The sequence below is a fragment of the Micropterus dolomieu genome, linkage group LG17 (genome assembly GCF_021292245.1).
Source record: "Micropterus dolomieu isolate WLL.071019.BEF.003 ecotype Adirondacks linkage group LG17, ASM2129224v1, whole genome shotgun sequence".
Classification (NCBI taxonomy): Eukaryota; Metazoa; Chordata; class Actinopteri; order Centrarchiformes; family Centrarchidae; genus Micropterus; species Micropterus dolomieu.
This window is the reverse complement of record NC_060166.1, coordinates 23,804,058-23,822,983: the sequence shown is the minus strand read 5'-3', so window position 1 is coordinate 23,822,983 and position 18,926 is coordinate 23,804,058. Positions and strand designations below refer to the sequence as shown.

The 18,926-nt window shown below is 42.3% G+C and overlaps 1 protein-coding gene across 4 annotated transcripts in view; it reads left to right on the top strand.

Moving 5' to 3' along the window:
* Nucleotides 1-18,926, top strand: part of npas1 (neuronal PAS domain protein 1) — a 62,441-nt gene that overhangs the window by 20,781 nt on the left and 22,734 nt on the right. For 3 of the 4 annotated variants that reach the window (XM_046074964.1, XM_046074963.1, XM_046074962.1), the window contains 3 exons: nucleotides 3,652-3,832; nucleotides 13,243-13,410; nucleotides 15,108-15,346. In XM_046074964.1, the coding sequence (XP_045930920.1) occupies nucleotides 13,316-13,410; nucleotides 15,108-15,346 (334 nt within the window). In that variant the 5' untranslated portion in view covers nucleotides 3,652-3,832; nucleotides 13,243-13,315. The remainder of the gene's footprint in view (nucleotides 1-3,651; nucleotides 3,833-13,242; nucleotides 13,411-15,107; nucleotides 15,347-18,926) is intronic. The other variant, XM_046074965.1, reaches the window with a different exon arrangement.

Sequence of the window (18,926 nt, the reverse complement as noted above, 5' to 3'; positions counted from 1 at the left end):
ACGCGCTGCGTTTCTAATGCAGACAGAAAGCCTCCTCCAAAGAGACTAGGCACACACAAGCTCTCTCTCTCCCGCACAGACACACACCCTTACACTTACACACACTTAAACTTACAAAACCCCTGAAAGGCCCTTCCACCTTCCCATCCATGTGAGAAGAGCAGGACTTTTTCTGTCTGTGTTGTTTCTCTTATTGTCACTCTCTCCTGCTCTCAGCTGTTTCAGGCTGTTGAGTATGTGTGTGTCGATGTGTGTGTGAAGTGGAGGGCTCACTGGGACTCTTTGACGACCTCATTCACTCCCCCCCCCTCGGCCTCACCATAGCCGACATGCCCGACAATGAGGCGGGAGGGTGGGAGTCGGACAAAAAACACTGAATGTGTCTTCATTTGCCTGAACTTTTCACACGTCTTTTTCCTTTTGTTGACGGCCGCCCGTTCACTATAGTGCTGCGAGCCGCTCCGCCAGTTTCCGCTGGCAAGACAGCCAACCGAAGCACCCCCCACCCTCCCCTCCCTTGTCACCCCTCTCCACTCCTTTCCACAATGTTAAGCCCATTTTTAGCTTGACATAATCTGAAATGGTACTTAAGTGAATTTATGTCTACCTCAGTGCATTAACTTCTGCTATTTCCTCCTTTATGTTGCTTCTTTTTTTTCTTTTTTTGAGGCGGGTGCAGCGACAGAGGGAGCAAGAGGGAGGGAGAGATTTGAAACTCAGACCACGGAGTAGACAGCCTATCAGTATTCAGTAGAGAAAGTGAGTGATGGAGAGAGAGAGAGACGGGGAGAGAGAGAGAGAGAGAGAGAGAGAAAGGAGGAGGGGGTGATGTATCAATATTCTGAGTAGTGTTTGAGGGCAAGGGGAACGAACAGAGGAGAGGGGGAAGGAGGGAAGGAGGTTGGTGGGAGAGAGAGTACTTGAGTGAGTCTCTGAGTGTGATTATTTGTTCACGTATACGTTTGCATGTGTGTTTGTGCATCTGCGATCGTGTGTTTACCTTTGTGTTTGTATGTCTGAGCACATGTTGGCTATAGGTTGTACATACAGTTAGTGGAGGAATGTAAAGTACATTTACTCAAGCACTGTACTCTGGTGCAATTCTGAGGTACTTGTACTGAGGTACTGGAGTATTTCCATTCTGTGCTGCTTTATTGACTATTGAGAGCGGGAGACCCTGACTGGCTTACTAAAGAATTCAAACATTTATTAACACAACCATTGTTAATGGTTTACTAGCCTCCCTCCTCCATCACTTAGACAGGCCAACAGTTTTTGTAATTCTCAGGTAAGAGTAGTGCCCAGAAAATACCACTAAAATGTATCCAAAGTTTTGCCTGATATGATTAAAGAAGACCAATTGTTATTAAAGGCTGCAGCTTATGTATTAATATCAGAACATCATGAAATGTTTTAGATATTTTTGCAACAGGCAGTGTGTGGTTTAGTGGTTTTTGGTGTAGACGTGGAGAATTTTCTTCTTGGCCTTTGTTGGTGCATTGCTGCATATCTTGACGCCACCTGTAGATTAGTGGGATAGTGGGCACTCAGTTATAGAAATGCAGCTCCGTAGCACCACTTGAGGTCAAAAACTCGACAGGGAACCTTTAATGAGCTTCTGGGAAAGGGTGACCCGTTTTGTTTTTACCTTAGAGAAATATTGGCTTTAAACAGTAAATTTACTGAATGGCTGAAGGGCCTTTATATTCATCCAATGGCAGTGGTGATCACCACCAGGTGGGGTGCTGGTTATGGTACTTCTGTTTGCACTTGCAATTGAGCTGTTAGCTGAGGTAATCTGGTGTGATGCTAATTTGTACTTCAAATCCACTACATTCCAGACAGAAAAATGCTTTTTACTCAGCTACATTTATTTGATAGGTATAGTTACTTTGCTGACTAAGATTTTACATACAAAACACACTTAAAACAAATAAATAAAATTTGATGTTTATAGACTAAACTTCCCAACAGTATATAAAGGGGTTAAAATTAGCTCCACCTTCACAAGCTAAAACATATAAATGCTGCTTACATTTCAGTGCATCAGTAATAACAATATTATATTAATATCTGTAATATTATACCAGGCATGGTATGAGTATTTTCTCTTTTGCTGTGCTGTTAATAGGTCTGCACTTGTACTTAAGTAAGGTTGTTCACTTACATGTATTATGTGAGGCTGTTTGTAGGAGTGTACTTGTATTGCTCAAATTGTGGGAACAAAAATCTGTTCACACAGTCACATTATGGGGACTCACCTTCCGTTTGAGGACAAAAATACACTGTCCTCCTGAAAAAAACAACAGCCTTTGTCATTTGTTAAAATGCCTAAAACGACTTTTATGTTTACTTGACAAAGACCTCTTGTGGCCTTCTGAGTTTATTCTCTTTTGCGTCAGAAGCAAAGGCAGAAGTGGTGTGACATTGTTATATTATGAATGGATTGGTCAACAAATCGTATGACACTGGAGACCGCTAAAAAACCCCGTTAATTTGGATTGGAGAACTGTAATTTCCATGTTTTTATGAATGAATGGAGTGAACCATGATCAGAAAATGCAGAAAATGGTGATATAAATGATTATTTTTATAACAAAAAAAAATTGTTTGGATGACTCGTTGGATAGAAATGTGTTACCCTCAATGGAAAACATCAAATTGTCAGGTTAAAACTTAAGGTTTAGGTTCGGGTAAGTTTCCAAGCATGAATCCCAGTCAGTGTGATGTCCTCCTCAGTGACAAAAACAAGTTTGTGTGTGTGTGTGTGTGTGTCTGTGTGTGTGTCTGTGTGTTTGCACGGGACAGGAGTCACAGTTTACAATACGTGTGGATGTGATGGAATCTCCCACTTGTTTCAGTCATCCCTTCTCTCTCACTCTCTCTCTCTCACTCTCTCTCTCTCTCTTTTACTCTGGCTGCTAATCAGCATTTGAAAGGCAGCTTTGACACTGAGAAAGAAAGTGAGGGGGGCACAGGGAGGTGGGGGTAAACGAAAGCATCAGACACAGTGAGTTAGGGAGGGAGAGCCGGAGAGAGACTGAGGCAAGGGGCTGTACAAGCATGCCTTTTATATTTACTAGTGACAGAGAGAGGGAGAGAGGGAGCAGCTGAAGGCAGAGACAACTGGTGTGCACGGCTTTCCCAAGAGGAAATGAAAAGAAAGAAGCTGAGCGAGGAGAGTGAATGAGTGAGCGGGAGAGAGGAAGGGTGGGAGGGAGCATGTCGGCTGGAGAGAGAGAGAGAGCAAGAGAGAGAAAGAGACGGAGTGAGAGAGAGGGAGAGAGTGCGAGGAAGAGATTCTCACACTGGCTGTGTCCTAATCCAAGTCCATCTCCAAGAAGCAGCGGAGCAGAGTGTTGGTGAAGTGAGTCTGAGAGCCAAGGAGAGCTACATCAGCTAGCTCCACTCACACACACACACATACACACACACACACACACACACACACACACACATACACACGCACACACACACATATATATACTCTCACTCTCCCTCTCTCTTTCATACACTCACTCTTTTTTGCAACGGGAGTCCTCGATGTGTCGGGCTGCACGAATACTGCTTTTGTGAAAGTGAGGGGATTGACGCTGCCCCTGTCCCAGCCCCCTTGGCTCACACACACAGTGTTTGTTTGCTGTGTTTAAGCTCGAGGTGCCGGTGGAGGTGGTGGTGGTGGTGGTGTGGTGCTGGGGGCACCGTCAGGGCAGACAGAGCAGGGGCTCCGGAGAGGAAAAGAAGAAGAAGAAAAAGAAGAGGAGGAGGAAGAGAGAGAGACAAAGTGGATCAGATCAACAGCAGCAGACTGAACACTGGAAATGCCTGTCAGGTGAGTAGATAATGGATCTTACAACTTATGGTCAGACGCACACACACACACACACACACACACACACGCACGAGTGTTGTTCTCGCTCTCCTGCTTGATTTTCTCACACACTCTAGACACGCACGCACATACGGCCCGCTATAAAGTTGTCACCTTGATTTTGATGGGTCCGTCTGTTGTCAAATCTTGATAAATGTTCAATCAAAGAAAGGGTTTCATTGTAACTTGTCAATTTTACACCTCAAGTAGTTTTTTTTTCTTCTTTTCTCTGAGATAAAATATCAGCATGTATGCAGCGGTGGTAACTTTTTGCGGAGTCTAATTAAGAAGACAAATATTGCGCAATTATCACATATTATCAGATTTATTTGGCTAAATTGGCACATGACAACAATTAGTAGAAAGCCAAAATTATTTAGTTATTAAATTATAAAATGCGAATAAGAGTTTTCTTTAAAAAAGGACCTTTCCTCTACTTAATAGGGTCTCTTTGGACCGTGTGGCAGCATGTTTAAATGTATATTTGATTACAGAAAATACATAGAAAAATGTGCATATTTTATAATAAAAGCATACATTTATAATTTACTATAAATGAACATTGATAATTAGACTAAACATTTACTCTTCCTTGAAAGCACCATTACTGCTTTTACACAAAGTTCTTCTTCTGTGCTTTTAATCAATTTAATGTAACTGATCAAACATTTTCACTGCAAATATCCTAATCTTTGCTTTTCAGATAAGCCGAGTAATTATGCATGTTTATGTTCTGTGCTTAGTGATCGCAATAATAATGGCCCACCACTTTCAGATAAAGTCAGTGTGTGTGTGTGTGTGTGTGTGTGTGTGTGTGTGTGTGTGTGTGTGTGCGTGCGCTGGAGTTTGAGATACAGAAGCAGGGAGTGAGCGGCTGCGTGTCCGTCTCCACCTGCAGAGGCAGAATTGGTCACAGTTTACTGGCTTAGTAACATTCTGTGCCTTCAGGGTGTCTGCAGCAGGTGGTCCAAATTGGCAGAATGACTGTGACAAACGCTCAGTGTTCGCTGCTGCTGTAAAGTAAATAACAACATCAAACCATCACATAGTGATTTCAGGTTTTTCAGCGTGTTAATCTTCTTCTTTCTGTTTTTCATAATTTGCAATTGTTACTGTTATTGTGGTTAGAGGCTTGTCACCTAGAGTAAACGTAAGTCCGTCAGAGTAGTGGAACGGTTATTTCACAAAGGAAAAAATGTGCGGGTATGCACGAGTGTGTGCACATAAGAGTATTTGTATGATTTCCTGCAAGACTCCCTATTTGTACGTGTTTTTCTTGTCCATAGAGAGATGTTTGTGTTGAATGTTCTCTCCCAGAATGTTGCGCACACAGCCAAACAGCAACCTTTACACACACACACACGCACACCTGCAGAGATAGCAGGTGCGTCAGATAAATTCAAATCAGATCACTACCTGCAGTACAGAGTCACTCTTTCAAGTGTCAGGAAGAGAGTGTCAAAATGTTACTATTAGTAACAACTAGCTACTGTCCATGCTCACATGTAATCTGGCAGTTTTTAGCTACTTACTGCCATAGAGCAATATTTTTTAAATCGTTTTCCACTTTTTTAAAATTGTATGTGAAGAATATTTGTACTTACTGTGGACATTTCTTCAGTAAAAATTTGATAAAGCAGCGATGCGTGGATGTAGCAACGCTGACACGAATCAGGGTCAGACAATGGTACAGTTTATACCCTGGCCCTCTGAGCCACTAAGCCTCTCCATCCGTTTTAGCTCTTGCATGTGCAGGACGCTTTGGTCCTGACCCACCATTAGGCCTTTTTTATTAGACCCAGATGCAGGCATCTTCCTTGGCTTTTGGATTTAAGCAGCTGCAGTCCATGCCAACAGGCAACTGTGTGACAGACCCTGACTCGGATTACTTTGTGAAAATGAAAACGTTGGCAGCGAAGAGTTCCTGTTTGAAGACGGCAGACAAAGCTGAAGTAAATTGAATAAAAAGGTATTTGGGGTTGTTCTAAGGGCAGGCAGATAAAGCACCACTTTTACTTTTCTGCCCAATCAAAGATCAGCGCTTGTGTGTGTGTGTGTTTGTGATGATGCTGCGAGGTTAAAGTCTGGTTTTCTTTGCCAGTCAGATATGTTCTCTGTATTCATTTTACAGAAATAATGATCACAAGAGTAGATAAAGTGAATATTAGTAATTTATAAAAGTATCTTGGTTGGTAGACAGAAGCTGACAACCACTTTTTGAGAGTTCTCAGGTACACACCTCCCCTCTCCCTCCCTTCCTCTTTCCATCCCTCTTTTGATATTTCTGTCTCTCTCTGTTGCTCTCTTACACACACACACTAAGGTGGTCAGTGTCTGGCGTGTTGACAGACAGCCGCTCACACACGCCTTGCTCTCTGTGCATGCATGCATGTGTGTGTGTGTGAAGAGTGTTGACAGACAGTGTGTGGGTCTGTGACAGAGGGTGTCAGCGCGGTGTCAGGGAGATGTGTTTAGTGTCACACTCTGCTGACCTGATCTCCGGTCGGACTGTCCACTCCGGCCCCGCTGTGGCTCCTTACATAACCCCCGCTGTCATTCACACATCCGCCTGAAGGGATCCACCAGGCCGTGCACACACACATACACACGCACACACACACACACACACACACACATGCAGTTCCTTAGTTACGTGCAGATGATGTATAGGCATCCGCACTTATATCCACTTTCCCTCTAAATCGACTGTCAGGCCAGGTGCAGTCTGCAAATCTTCCTTACAATCACACTTTTTTTCTTCTTTGGTGTTGTCTAATTTATGCCATGACATAAAGCAGAAGTTAAATAAAATTTACACTATATCTGGAAATATTCAAAAAAGCATCGAGCTCTCCAAACAGTATGTGGGAATATAGTATGAGGCCAGCGAGTCTCCTGGTTTCCAAGACACCTACACAACTTGCAACTCTTTATCAAGAGTTTGACACTGCTCTGAGCTCTGACATTTGCACCATGCTAATTGATGTGTCTGTATTAGCATGTGGACATCTCTGCGCTGGTGTACAGAATAAGAGTGTGCTTTCAAGTCCATGCGTGTATACATGTGACCCTCTGTGCTGTGCTTTGGCCTATGGTTATTTGGAGGTCAGTGCTGATGTGGTCTCTGCCTGCAGGAGTGGATTTACCATCCTCTGCCTTATATAGAGACCTGCATCCACTTAGCTGACTCTTCAGCAGTCAGACGGAGAAGTTTTTTGTCTTCGTTCTATCTTTTCTGTTTGTTCAACAGTAACTTTTACAATTTGGGGAAGATTTTAAATGGAGAAACACTGTATATTAATCATACAAGATATCATTATTCTCCTTACATGTGACCATTCAAAATAAGAAGCTTTTATCATTGACTTTCCCTCTAAGTCCTGCTTTTCACCTTTAGTCTGGCCTAACATTGAGGTTGGGGTAGTTAACCCCAGGATAGATGGCAGCTATTATTTTGACTTGTGCTATTTTATTGACCCAGGATTTTCTCTTTCAAGTGTAGATATCATAAAGGCCATAGATGCTTAACTTCATGATGGAGTGAACACTTTTACTTAATGCGTTCCTTCTTATTGCTTTTTTGCAACTCTGAAAGTTATCTACTCTTAGATGGATTGTACTTTGTTTTGTATTTATACATTTGAGTTTCTCTGGTGAACCATCTTAATGTTTAGCTCTTCATATTGAAGTTGAAATTGTATCCCTATTCATCATACTATCACTCTCACTGTTGAGCCTTCATCTCTTTGTGCCCTTTCCAAACTAACCCTCAGATATATATAAATTGTATATTCATCAACCCTACTCATCTGTTTTATTTGGATTATTTTGTTGTTCCAGAAGCCATAAATAAGACACTACCATGTTACTCCTTCAAGTTCTAAAAAAGGCATATAAAGTATGCATCCTTCTTCAAGTTGTTATACTTGTTTTGCTGCTTAAATCTTTTTCATCACTTTCAGTATTGAGTGAGGAATGACATCCAGTTTTTTTCATTTAAAATTCACAGGAGAGCGAGCTTTAGAGAGTAGGTATTTTTTCTGGTAAACACTGTAAATTTATATGATTGTGTGCGCTGAGACTTTCAAGTTCATAATACAGTGTAGGTGAAGTGGAGCATCTCTTTTGTGTATACTCAGGCCGAGGTAGATGGTAATTATGACAGGCATGGATTGAATTCTACGTAGCTCTACGCCCGTGAGGAGTGGACATCAAAGCATGCTCACCAAAGCCCTCTGTAATAAAAGAAGAGGAGGAGAAAGTTATTGATTACCGAGGATGAACATTAGCAAATCTCTTTCTCTCTCCTTTTCTTCGTGTATGTCTTCATCCATCCATCATTTCTCTCCTTCTGTCTCTCTCTCTCTTACTGTCTGATTTGCCTCCCTCCACCTCAACGTATGTTCCCTCCATCCCCAATCTGCTCTCCATCCACCCCTCTGCCCCTCTCTAATCATTTATTTATCGCTGATGTCTTTATTCTGTATTCTTCCAGTTTAGGGACGGTCCACGCCGTGAATATACAGAGCTGCTTCACTCACACAGGCTGTTATCGTCATTCATTTACACCCTTCCCGAACCCTCCTCTTCCTCCTCATCACTGCAGAGATACCTGGGGGCGGGTGGGGTCACTCTGGTCCAATCTAACGCTGTATTGATTCCATTAGATAATTAATGACCCAGGCAAGGGCCAGGGAGGAGGAAAGAGGGGGTTAGGAGAGATGGGGGCGTGGGGGGTGAAGATGATGGGCAAGGCGGGGGTGGGGGGGGTGATTGGACGCCAAGGCCCTTGAGAGTTGGAGAGAACCTTGGGTTGGGAATGATCCAGAGTCATCAAGGTCAACCACAGCCGGCGCTCCGATACGGAAGCAGAATACCGAGCGAGTCCGAATATGGAATACTGAGAGAGGGGGGGGGATCTTCATGTCCAGCAGCTGTCGATTGATCAACGGCTGAAAAATTGTACATTAAAAAGTCTTTTGACTTCCAAATCCTGAGGTCCAACCAGGGCCGTAATGCATGATAAGTAGTTTTCAGCCCTCCAACCAGAATACCAAACTTCATCTCCCCGGACACTCCAGACACTCATTTACAACTACTCAACAACATGAAAGGCAAGATAGAAAACTAGCTACATCAAATATTCTGTTCATGTTATTTCCAGCCATGTTTTCTACATCTTCCATGATATTGAGCGCTCTCCATTTGATAAATATTATTCACAGGAATATCTTACATCGCTGTTGTATGTGCAGTCCATTCCTACCTTTAGTTGGAGATAATTAAAGATGGGTGGGGGTTGGAAATAGAGAAGAAAGCTGTCTCAAAACTGCTGGCAGTACAATCTTATTTGAGTAAAGTGAAAAATGACCAGAATGGCTGCTACGCACAGTTTTGACGTTAGGTCAAAACTAATGCCAGCTTCTTTTGGATTTTGGAGGGGCAATTTTATTTTATAGTATGATTTGAGAGCGCTGCCGAAAGGCATTTTGCAAAGGGCTGCATATTGCATATCGCAGATAAATAAGTCCTTCGAGCCCCTTGCATGTTCTTGTAGGGGTTGCAAGTATGGAGATTTGTTTTGTTTTTTTGATTAGTGAAAGTGCCAAAAGTAATGGGAGAGGCACTTATCTGAAATTATAGCTTCCGTGTTGCAAATTTGGTGAAACAGGCCCCAGGGATGTTACAATACGGTACCAGGCTAACTACAAGGCCATCAGAATGCCAACGCCAATGTCAACTTCTAAATCAAGTTTTTGGATCTTTCTCAGGCTCACTAAAATCCTTCAGAATTTGTTAAAGATCCCCAGAACTGGAACTATTCTCCTCTTCCTGCACATTGCAATAGGCTTGGCCTTGCACTTCACCTTTGCATGATCGCGGCATGCGTGTCGTCTCCAGTGGGCTATGAGAGATCCTCTGCCTCCGCATTCACAGTCTTGGCCAGCCTCTGTATTGGGCCCCAGGGGTTGGGGAGATGAGGCATAAAACAACCATGTCTCTACCTAGGGGAGCTGGTGGAATGGCAGTGGGGCTATTGTCTGTCTGCGTGCTGTTTGACTTAAATGTGTTCATTTGCCTGATGCCCCTGACTCCCTACGGGGAGGGGCGGCTCGGGGAGAGGAGGGGCACGCTAACGAACCTCTGACAGCTGGAGGCCCTAATTAAAAGTCCCTGCTGAAAATAAACAGAGCGGGAGCCAAGCGAGCAGCCAGAAAGAAACGCATGGCAAACAGCGGCTGTGAACGCTCGCCGCAGTGCCCTCCTCTCTGTTGCTGTTGAGACCGTGCCAAGAGAGCACAGCTCTATAGGGTAGGGGTCTCAAACACACACTCACGTATAGACCCACATACACCGCGCTTATGAATATGTAGCACTGCAGCAACACATTTTGAACACCTGCGGTCACACTTGATACAGGTTGATCTCTACAGCTGTGGGCGCAGTATATTTTTACTGCCAGTCCTCTCAGAAGTCACACTTTCTTTTTTCCATATATTTCCCACTGTGCCATTACAGAATAAGTCGACTCAGCTCTACTGGGCGGATTGTTTCACACTCACTGTCTGTATGACACTTCTGACATTCAGCCTGTTGTGCTGCTAGCTAGCCGGAGCATTAGCAGTCAAAGTGGCGGGGTCCATTTGGGTGAGTGCATTAATGGGCCACCCCAACCTGTGACAAGGTTATGAGGCTGATTGAATAATTACTGTGGAGGCCCCTGTCCATTACGCCCCTGTGTCTGCCCAGATAGAGAGTGACGCAGAGAGAGATGGAGAGATAGTCAGAGACAGAATGATGGAGCGAAAGATTAGATAAGCACAGATAGGGTCAATTAAGAGATAAACATACAGGTATGGGATGAAAAAAGGCCGTACGTGTGCATGTTTGTGAGGCAGTGAAAATTTGAGGGTAAATTGTTTCCTGCCCGTGTCTCCTTTTTGATCGCTCTATCCTACTGTGCGGAGCCACATTTGGCAGGTAGTGCATTTATCCAGGTGAGATAGAGAAAGTGACAAAGGTGAAGTTGTTAGACAGAGGTGGGCTGCCCTCTGCTCGACCCTGTCTTCTCTTCACCAGACTCTGTGAAAAGAGAACGGTCAATGTTGCAAGCTGGAAGCTTGAGAGGAAAAGATTTTGGTTTTCTAAAATTGAATGAAGCCTAAGCCTAAAACAAAATATTTTACCAATGTAAGTGCCCTGGGAAGTGGTTAAATATAGGGCTGGAAAATTTAACAGATTGATCAAATTAGCAACTTTAGTAGTAGTAATTCTCTGAATCCTACATAATAAAACTTTAAAGAACCATTGATATCTCACCAAACATTAAACCATCCAATCAGCCAGCAGTTCAGTCCAGAAATCCAGAAACTTAATTAGTTGTACTGCAATTAATCATGCATTGATGTATTTAAAAAAAAAAAAAATTACATTTATGTCTGACGGTCTATTTTGATAGAGATTTTTCTTTATATATCACCCAGCCCTAGTTATTGCCCAATGTAGTGCATTGTATATAAATACAATAAATAGCTATATAAATGGCTATATATTTTAGCCATTTCTCTTGGGATGGGTTGGTTGGTCCAGCACTTTGTTCCAGAGTATGACGTTTCTCATCTCTTGCTATGAAATGTGCTACAGATATCCACGGTGCCCTGAGGATGAAGCCTGCTGACTTTTCCTGTAGCAGTAAAACATTACATTTTGTCCAATACATTGGTTTATGGTCAAATACCTGTAAAACTGATGAATTTCCCATCAGCCTCAGTCGTACTTTGTGTTTGCTGATGAAAATGATAGCATGCTTTAAATTAAGATGTTAAATATTATACTTGCTAAACATCAGCATGTTTGCATTGTCATTTTGAGCATGTTAGCATGCTGAGGTTAGCATTTAGCTCAAAGCACTGCTGTGCTTAGGTAGAGCCATTTGTGTGGCCGTGGACTTGTTTAGTGAGCTGTGAGTACACTTTTTAAACTCTGTTAATTCATGCATTCTGATCCAATATTGCATGGTTGAAGGAGATACTGGGAGGTATATATTCATACTATACCCACTTCTCAGTTTCTGCTGAGGCCAAACTTTCCATCCCTGACCTAGGATCATGTTAGCAGAAGAAAGCACACATTTCTTCTTTACTATCGCTGCCTAAAACTACTAAAGGTAAGTGGATGACCTAATCGCCCCTTTCAACAACTATTCTCTCTTTGTTGAATCCCTCATTGATTCTGCCGGCTTTGAAATTGGTCCAAGAAGTTTTCATGCATACATTTAATGTTGGCTGCTTTAGCCTAAGATTTGTGAAATGATATCTGCCAAACCTGCCCAGCTTCTGCTGACCCCTCTTAACCAAGGTCAGTATAGCCATGCTCAATCTCTAGACATAATCCATTTTCTACTGCCCCGGCAAAGCTGTACTGACTTGATTGTGCTGACCCAGCCAGGCCAAAGAAAGAGAGAGTTAGAGAGTAAGAGGAAGTAAGAGAGAGAGAGGGCATCTCAGGCCCAAGGGCATGACACCGCTGTGCTCGGGGCCACACTAGCCCTTTAAATGTCAACACAGCACGGAGGGGAGGGAGGGGAGAGAGACGGGTGAGGAGCGGGGCTCTGTTTGAGGACAGGGAGGAATATTGGCAACTTCTACTACAGGAGGGTATAATTGGAGACTAACAGAAGAGTAGGCAGTGGACAGCATGTGCTTCGTCTTTGGAGATGTTTGCTTTAAACTCTGGTCACAGACAAGTGAATATTCTCTCAGGGATGAGGGGAGACATTTGGAGATCTGTGATTTGCAGCTTAATTGTGACTTCAAAGGAGGCTTAGTGTTTTGTCTTATGTCTATTACTTTGGGAACAGTCTCTGACCTTTATATGAGGAAGTACATACAGTATCTAATTGCTCTCTGTCAACCTCACCTCTTTCTTTCTTTCTTTCTTTCTTTCTGAAGAATAAGACTTCCAGTCTTGACAAGCATTTTTAGAAATTCAATTCTTAAGATAGATGAAATAAGAATTCATAACATGGGTTTTCACCCGACCATTTTAATGCAAATTATATTATATATATCGAATTAAAACGGCCGACTGGAAACTGCAAATGGAGTTTATTTATTATAAACAAGGGCGTCATGCTCACTCCAAGCTTAAAAAGTTGAAAAATAAATTATGCAATAAAGTGTGATGGAAACATATTTTTTAATTAAAAAAATTAAAGGCTTCCTATAAATTTGACATCCCTAAAATGTCACTACTTAATGGCTGTTATTATTGGTGAATGAACCAACCGTACAGTACTTGTTTCACTGACTCTTTTTCCTCTTTTTTTCTTTCTTTTTGTTCCTCCTCTGCTGTCTGTCGTGGATCTCCAGGTCTGATTCTGTCACATCCTCAGCCAATCCGAGCCTTCGTTAACCACGGCATCGGCGCGCGATTGGGTGAAGGATGGCAACCATGCCGTTTGTCAGTGAGGGGAAGTGTGTGAGTGTGGAGTGGGATTTCCTACAAGGACTACTGGCCAAGCCTCCCACACTGCCCTGGTAAGACACCACACACATACACATAGACAGGCTGATACTGTATAAGCCAGCGTGCATGCCCGTGAATTAATCTCAGCAAGGTGAAATCCATACATTAACACCCTTGCACACACTGACACCCTGAATAAAAAATTCCTATCAATGAAACATAATCCAGAAGACATAAGTCTGATTTCCTCAGTGCTACATACAACCTGTATTGTTGCTCACCTGCCAATCCTGTCAGAGCTGTGAATCCCCTCCCCTTAGTGGGAGATTAAGTAAATTTGGCTGGAATTATTAATGGGCAGTCATTTACAGGCGGATATAAAAACTAAGCAGAATCAATGTGTGTGTATTGATTGTATCTCGGTGGCTGGGGTCGAGGCAGTATAATAATGAGTTGTTACAGAGGCTGGCAGCATGAGTCCACAGCGCACACACACATACCGAAAAACACAAACTGTTTTCACTTATTAGGGAATAGCAAGGAGAAAAACAACAGCCGTGTCAGCTGATTAAGAGATAAACATATGTACACACACCATGTACAGCCCTTTTCTTTGTCCTTTTCCTTCTTTCGCTCACACATGCATCCGCACACACACACACAAACACACACGTAGACACACACACATGCACCACTGGTGGTCTTTCTTAGGATGAGAATCAACAACACAGACACAAGGGAGAAAGGCTGGCTCTTCTTTCCCCTCTAGCTCTCATTCTCGCTCTCTTTCTCTCTCTCACACACACACACACACACACACACACACACACACACACACACACACACACACACACTTTATTCCAGTGCAGCACCGACACAAATTGTGAAGTGGCTGTGACAACATAATTCCACCACTCAGGCTCCATTGAGGAGAGTCAATACCCAATCAGAGAGACAGGCTACCTGAGCCCCAGCCCCCCTCTGTCACTCTGCCCCTCCCTCTCCTATTGATCCCTCAATCACGGCTTCAGCTCACTAGCCCGGTACCAGATGAGAGGGGGGGAGGGAGGGGTTGGAGGGAGGAAAGGAGGAAGGGAGGGAAAGTGAGAGATAGGCAGCGAGAGATTGTGTACGTGTGTTTCACATATGGATTTTGGAGCAAATGGCATTATTAGGACTCTGCTCTGCCAAATAGAAGAAGGGAGTTTGTCTGTAATTACCAGGCCAATCTGCAATGTACCAGAATGGAGATTGTTTCACTTGAATTACAGGAGTCATTACCATCACATCTATTTATGAAATGAGTTTTCTGGATAGATGCTCTGGTCATCTATACAGAGCACTAATCAATCAACAGGTAGTCAGTAAATGTTCTTGATGTTGCATTTTAGTGTTATTCAGTAAGCTTTCCTTAGCATGCAGTATTTTGATTACATGCCTATATCTTAGGGGAAATTTACAGCACAGCAGCTTCTTTCCTCAAGCTATCGGTCATGAGGAACACAAATTAAATACGATAGTTGACAATGAGCGCGTTGGTAGCCAAATTCTGTTTAGGCTAATTGTACATTTTTTACTGCAGTTTAAACCTTTAGCAGTTTCTCCCATCTTACACGGTGCTGATTCAGACTATTTTCTCTGCTCTTCTTCTCCATCCTCCCTGTTAATATCTGTTTCTTCCATTTTACTTCTATCTGTCCGCTTCCACACCATTTTCCCTTCTTGTCTTTTCCACTCTTAATACAACCTCCTCTTGTTTGCCTCTCAGTCTCCAGAACCTGCGTAAAGAGAAGTCTCGCAATGCAGCTCGTTCACGGCGGGGGAAGGAGAATTTCGAATTCTTTGAGCTGGCCAAGATGCTGCCTCTGCCTGGCGCCATCACCAGCCAGCTGGACAAGGCCTCAGTCATCCGGCTGACCATCAGCTACCTCCACATGCGCACCTTTGCCAGCCAGGGAGACCCGCCCTGGAGCCCTCTGATGGAGGGAGACAGCAACTGCAGCAAAGGTAAGCAAAGCTCTCTTTTGCCGGACTAATGGCCTTGTAAACTCATCGTAAAACACACTTCATTCAACAAAACAAAACTCAGCAAAATCATCTTGGTTAGTCTTTTGACTGTTCCAACAATCACCACTTCTGGTTTGGTCAAAATAAATCCTTAATCCACAGAGTTAGAGGTTAAAATATTCTTGCTCTACACACTGTTGCTGCCCCTCTGATGCCCACGCTCCCTCTAGCTCCTCTCCCTCTTGATGCCTCTCCTGTCCCCGCCTGGACCCGTCATGTCTTCATACCCAGAGTCAGAATCCTGACAAATTAAATAATGTATTTTAAGTTTTTAAAATACAAGCTCTTATATATTATTTTGTTACAAACTACATCTTACTTTTTTCTGTGAAATACAAATGGCAGAATACTCAAAAATATTGAAATATGTATTTTAAATACATATTTATTGAAGTACTGCCCATATCTGCAGACTGCTTACAGAACAAGCCTGAAACTCTTGTTCTTTCGGTTATTTCCTTCCAGTCTCTCTCCTTTTTCGTCTTGCCTCTGTTCATTTATAAAGCTGATACATATGCACAAATTTTTCTCTCGAGTCAAAAACTTTTTAATCTTGCACAGATGTGTCTTCGTGTCAGTCCCGGCCAGGAGAATTTGTACTCTGTATGCAATCACACAACATTTGAGTTCTTTCTGAACATTCAGTTAGTCAGAATCAGGGCTGTAGCTACAATTATGGACACTGAGGTCATGTCCTCGGTTTTAGAAACTTGGGGAAGAAAATATTCTGCATTTAAAAACATTTCATGCACAGATTCTGTTATATTTTAAACTCAGGTTAAATTTGATTAATTATACTATAATTTTGCCGCCATATTTTCATTCCTGGCAGCCTGGAGAGGCCTGGAAACAGCATTTAGGCCTTCATGTTAGGTAATTGAATTTCCACATTAGTTACCAACTGCATAAAATATAAAAATATAAATACTGAAAAATGTGTTATCTGATTTTCTGGGGGATACTTGGACTTTTGACCTCACTATTTTTTAAATCCACACTGCAGCTCTTCATAAATTTAAACTTTGACAATGGCTGTGTGCAAGTATGCAGAGTTAAATGAAACATGGTTGTGACAGAACTTTTTCTCAGCTCTGGATTCATGCAGTTCAGCCTTCTAAGAAAATTACACAGCAGAGATAAATATGCTGATGTGTGTAGCCAAAGCACCAAAACCACTAAAATCCCATGTTTCATGTTTCATCTTTCTTTCTATCAAAAGCAATCTTTAGCAGTCTGATCTGCCCACTTACCCCGCCCACAGAGATACCTAACGACACAAAGATTCAGTTCGGACCACAACAATTATCCAGTCCTCTATCAGTGACCATAATTACTTGTGCTGTGTGTGTAACACAAGCACGTGTTCATTCACAAGCCTGTAAACATACATGTGCATATACAGTAATCATACAAAGACTTTCCATTATAGGCATAGTGTGTGTGTGTGTGTGTGTGTGTGTGTGTGTGTGTGAAAGAGAAAGAGTAAGAGAGAGAGAGATGATACACAGAGGGAGGAAACTATTGGTGCGATTTGTAATTACAGAAATTAGCTGTATAACGAGGACAGTGTAATTATAAAGCCCGTCTAATTGCTACTATTACTGAGGGGAAACGATGCAGCTACAGTACAATTAGAGATGTGTGTTTGTGTGTCAGTGTGTGTGTTTCATGCCTGTTCTTGTCTAATCTGAGGAAATGTGACCAAAAACACTCATGTTAATAGCATGTTTGTGTGTGACTTGTGTGGCTTGCTTTACCACAATATGTGGGACACATTCCTGATACATATACATATAGTGGATTTTATAGTATCAATAGTGGTGCCAAAGTAATACCTGAATTTTGGTAGAGATATCAAAACAATAATTTTCTCAAAACCCTGAAAGTGGCACTACACTAAATTCACACATAAATGTCAGCTTAGCATAGTAAATGGAGGTGTTACACACAGCCATAAAAAGTTTTAAGAAATTGCACAACTTTGGTCAAAGCCAAAAAGCACCCAGGAAAACAAAATTATATATATATATATATATATATATATATATATATATATATATATATATATATATATATATACCATTTTGATTTCTTTCAAATCTAAATGGTAGAGGCAACCCATTGTTGCAGGCCTTTTTTACAGCAGACATTTTGATTTGTATAGTAGGAAAAGCACAGGTGTTACTAATAACATTAACAATGGCTCTTCTCTATTCAAGTGTCCCTGTAAGCCGTGACAGGGTGACAGTGAGCCAGCATGTACAACAACCGGGACCCTGAAACCGAAGCAGATAAATGGATCAGCCTTCATTAATTTTACCACTTACACCTTTCCTACAGTGACATGTCAAAATGTCTTTCATGAAAAAGGCCTATTGACATCCATGTACTGTATCATTTTCTGTACATTGATTAGGGAAGGTACATAGATTGTTTTTGTATTCTAATTACAAAAGCACAGGGCAATATGACAATTAGTATGCTTACATACTGTACTCGATAAGTAGTTAGCATGGAACTGAAATACAATATAATCTAATTAAGTTTAAATAGAAATTACTTGACAGTTTACAATGTACAATGCTAAACACTCTTTACCAGCCATAATAATAAGTATCTGACAATTTAATAGCAATACCTCACTGTAAACCAAACGGATCCCACTCATAGAAATCATGTTGTATAATGCATTCATGGTGAGCCCTAATCTATAGCCACAGTATCAGAAAATATACATTGTTATGGCTGAATCCACTGGGATCCATCAATATCTAATCAGCCATGCAGTGCTGCACAATTTGTTATCCATACACTAGCACACTTACAGCCGTGGCCTTGACTGAGCTCTACATGTAGTGAATTGTTTTGCCCCAGTGTTCCAGGCTTTCCTTGGCCTTGATAGAAAATACCTGCTGTTTAGAAAAGTAGGTGTGCAGGTAGCCGCGCTGTCCTGTGCATGAGCTGGAAGTGTAGTAGGAAGACAAATGTGAGGTATGCTGCTCACAACACAATGAGAAGCACAACTCGTACAAATGTGAGCCATAACTGTAAATATATAGAATCCTGCAGCAGCTATGCGAAGGTCATGGAAAAATTGTGATGCACAAACGCATTGAATTGCGAGACGCGTGCCAGGCCAGCTACAGACGGTGTTGTAGTCCAAATTATCTTGAACATTTCTTCCGCTAGGTTTGGATCTCATATCTAGAGTATTTCATTAAATGTTTGGTGATTTTTACGAGCAGGTCACACAGTCTCAGCGGGGCCAAGGCTTAAAATGTGATGCTAATTTGGACATCAGTTTGAACAAGTCTACCCACAATGCATTGGCAGGGTTTTAAGTGTGATGCATGACTTTAATTCCGTTAGTGGAATGTGGTCAGAGATCCAGCTGAAAGGGAGAGGAGGATGGAGAGGAAGGGAAGGGACAAATGTACAAGGAATAAAGAGAGAAAGAGGAGAGGAAGGAGAGGAGAGTGTGTGTGTGTGTGTGTGTTTGGGGGGGGGGGGGGGGGGCATT